The 3,242-nt window shown below is 68.1% G+C and overlaps 1 protein-coding gene across 1 annotated transcript; it reads right to left on the bottom strand.

The window, feature by feature from the left end:
* Positions 1-515: 515 nt before the first annotated feature.
* On the bottom strand, positions 516-3,076 carry NAT8 (N-acetyltransferase 8 (putative)). The gene is made up of 2 exons (XM_058804029.1): positions 2,717-3,076; positions 516-1,677 (listed from the first exon to the last, which is right to left on the bottom strand). The coding sequence occupies exon 2, from the start codon at positions 1,667-1,669 to the stop codon at positions 1,010-1,012; it is 660 nt and encodes a 219-aa protein (XP_058660012.1). The 5' UTR covers positions 1,670-1,677; positions 2,717-3,076; the 3' UTR covers positions 516-1,009.
* Between the last annotated feature and the right edge of the window lie 166 nt (positions 3,077-3,242).

The raw sequence follows: 3,242 nt of genomic DNA, 5'->3' as shown, positions 1-3,242 counted from the left end.
CCCGGCGGTCCCGGCGCTTCCCTCAGCGCGCCACGCCCCGAGCGTCGCGCCGTGACGCAGGGCCGGGCGCCGCCATCTTGGGTGAGGGCACGGGCAAGTAAATGGGAAACCGCCGCCATTTTGAGTGAGGGCAGCGAGAAAGGGGAACTGCCGCCATCTTGGGTGAGGGCAGCGACAAAGGGGAACCGCCGCCATCTTGGGTGAGGGCTGTGGGAAAGGGGAACCGCCGACATCTTGGGTGAGGGCACAGGCCTTGTCCTCAAGTGTCGCCTGTCCCCAAAGGTTTCCCCTCTCCCCCACAATCTCCGTTGTCCCCCAGTGTGTCCCTAGTTCCTTAAGAGGCCTCTTATCCCCAGAGGTGTCGCCCAAGATGTCCCCTGTTCCACCAAGGTGTCCCTCAAGGTATCCGTCCTCCCTCAGCGTGTTAACTGTCCCCCAGGCTGTTCCTTACCCCCAGGGGATGTCCCCATGCCCCAAGATGTCCCTTGTCACACACACTGTTCCCACAGGTCTCTCTTTATTTCCTGCTGCTGGAAACCCAGGAAGGGCCACGGAGGTGCCCCCTGTGCTGGGGTGGGGATCAGGGGTGCCATGGCGGTGCTTCACGTGCCAGGGGTGGAGTGCTGTGGTGGAGTCCCAGAGCTGGAGTGCCAGGGTGGTGCCACACGTCCTGGTGTAACGGTGCCAAGGTGGCGCCACATGTCCCGGTGTCACGGTGCCAAGGCAGTGCCACGTTGGGGGGCCACGGTGGTGCTCTGTGTCCTGGGATGGAGGTGCTGTGCTGGTGCTGCTGTGCCAGGATTGGGGTCGGAGTGCTGGGGTGGTGTCCTGGGGCTGGGTTTGGGGTGCCATAGCAGTGCCAGGGTTCACAGACAGCGGCAGTGCCAGGGTTCGGGTGCCACAGCAGTGCCATGGCAACGCCTCATGTCCCGGGCTCACGGTGCCGTGCCAGGGCCGGAGCAGTGCCAGGTTTGGGGTGCCATGCCACCGTGGCAGCGCCACCCAGGCCCTACTTATTGGCATCGCCCAAGTCACAGCGGTAGTGAAAGATCTGGAAGTTCAGCAAGGTGCCCAGCAGCGAGGGGTACGAGGCGCCCACCTTGCGGAATCCCTGCCCCTCGTAGAGCCGCTGTGCCGCCACCTGCACCATGGAGGTGCTGAGCACCACGGCGCCGTACCCGCGGGCACGGGCGAACGCCAGCACCTCCCGGCACAGCGCCCGCGCCAGCCCGCGGCCCCGGTGCTCCCGGCTCACCGACATCCTCTTGAGCTCCAGCTCGCCACGGCCCGTGGGCACCGCCGCCACCATGGCCGCCACGGTGCCGGCCTCTTCAACCACCCAGAAGCGGCAGTCGGGCGGGCGCAGGTACGTGCCTGGCACGTCGCACAGGTCGGTGCCCAGCGCCTCGCGCACGTAGTCGGCGCTGAGCGAGCGCACCAGCACCCAGAGCAGCACCAGCGCCAGCGCCACCGCGCCCAGCCCCAGCACCCAGGAGCCCGCGGCCGCCCGCGCCGCCACGAACACGGCCAGCAGTGCCAGGCGCACCCGCGCCGCCCGCAGAATGTGCCGGAAGCCGGCCGGGGCGTGTTCCAGGATGCCGCGGGCAAACAGCGCCCGCACGGCCTCAAAGTCCTGATCCTGGTACTGCCGGATGCGGAACGACGCCATGGGGGCACCTGCGGGGGCACGGAGAGGGGTTAGGGGGTGATATAGGGGGGGTGGGCAGGGGGAGATGGAACTTGGGGCGGTACAGAGGGGTCAGGGACAGACAGAGTGACCAGAGACTTGTCCCTGGTGTGGCACAGGAGGGTCAGGGCAGTGCCATGGATGGAGGACCCCCAGACCCACCACTGGCCATGGCACAAGGGGTCACAGAAGCGCCCACTTTCACAGGGACCCTCGGTGTGCCCCCACACCCATCCTTGGGATGGCACAAGGGGTCAGGGCAGTGCGCACCGTCACAGGGACCCTTGGTGTGCCCCCAGACCCATCCCTAGCATGGCACAAGGGGTCAGGGCAGTGCCATGGATGGAGACCCTCCAGGATACCCCCAGATCTCATCTTTTGCATGGCACAGGGGGTCAGAGCTGCGCCCACCCTCACAGGGACAGCCAGAGTGTCTTGAGACCCATCCCTGGTCATGGCACAAGGGGTCACGACAGTGCCATGGATGGGGACCACCCAGGATACCCCCAGATCCCATTTTTGGGATGGCACATGGGGGTCAGGGCAGTGCCCGCCCTCGCAGAGACTCCCAGTGTGCCCCAGACCCATCCCTGGCATGGCACAGGGGGATCAGGGCAGTGCCAGTGCCGCTCCCACCAAGGGTGCCCCAAAAACAAGGGGTAAAACTGTGGGGGGCACAGGAGAAGAGCCGCAGGATCTGGGGGTGCCGCCTCCCTCCCCGGAACCCCGGTACTCACCGGGAGCCGCGGCACGACCCGCCCCGGGCAAAGGTGGGCAGAGCGTGGGCACCGAGCTGTGCCCGGGACAGGACAAAGGGGCAAAGGGCCCGGGGGGGCACGGGGACACGGGGACAGGAGGGGACAGGAAGGGACAGAAGAGGGACACGGGCACAGCCCCCCGGAGGGTTTGGGGGGTCAGACCCATGCAGGGCACATCAAGGGGGTCCCCAATGTGCCCCAAACCTTTCTCTCGGGGGGTGCCCGGCCCCAACCCCCACCCCCCAAAATCGCTCCCGGCCGCCCCCCCCACCTGCTGCTCCCGGCGCTGTCGCTCCTCACACCGGCACCGGCGGCTCCTCGGGGACAACCGGGGGGTCCCTCACGGCAGGGGGGTGACTCGGTGACCCCCTGAGCACCCCCAGGGGATGTTTGTTTTGGGTGGGGGGTCTTTGTTTGGCGCACCCCCAGCCCGGCCTGTGCCTGCGAGATGCCGGGTGCGTTCAGCCCATCGTTCTGCGCCGCTCAGGGTGGGGGCCCGGCAGGATTTGGGGGGCTCCGGTGGCAGCAAGGGGTAGGGGGGGGACACCCCCGGTTTGGGCCGTGCCGAGGCCGGCGGAGGCTCCGGTGAGCGGCGAGCGCAGGCGCCGAGCGGGAAGCGCTGCTGCCCCTGCCGATGATGCCGTAAAGAGATCCCGGAAGGTTGTGGGGTCACGGGGAGGGGGATTTGGGGGAGCGCAGGGCACGGGGGCCCGGGGAGTGGCGGGGGGACACTGCACGGGACCCCTGTCACCCCCAAATCCCGGCGGTGGGGCAGCGATGGGGGAGTGGGGTGGGGG

This window comes from Ammospiza caudacuta, chromosome 4 (assembly GCF_027887145.1).
Source record: "Ammospiza caudacuta isolate bAmmCau1 chromosome 4, bAmmCau1.pri, whole genome shotgun sequence".
NCBI classification, from domain to species: Eukaryota; Metazoa; Chordata; class Aves; order Passeriformes; family Passerellidae; genus Ammospiza; species Ammospiza caudacuta.
The sequence above is the reverse complement of the archived record's forward strand: the minus strand, read 5'-3'. Positions and strand labels throughout refer to the sequence as shown.

Bases quoted from the DNA above. Each gene is read 5' to 3' on its own strand.
- NAT8 (XM_058804029.1), bottom strand. From the start codon at position 1,669: ATGGCGTCGTTCCGCATCCGGCAGTACCAGGATCAGGACTTTGAGGCC.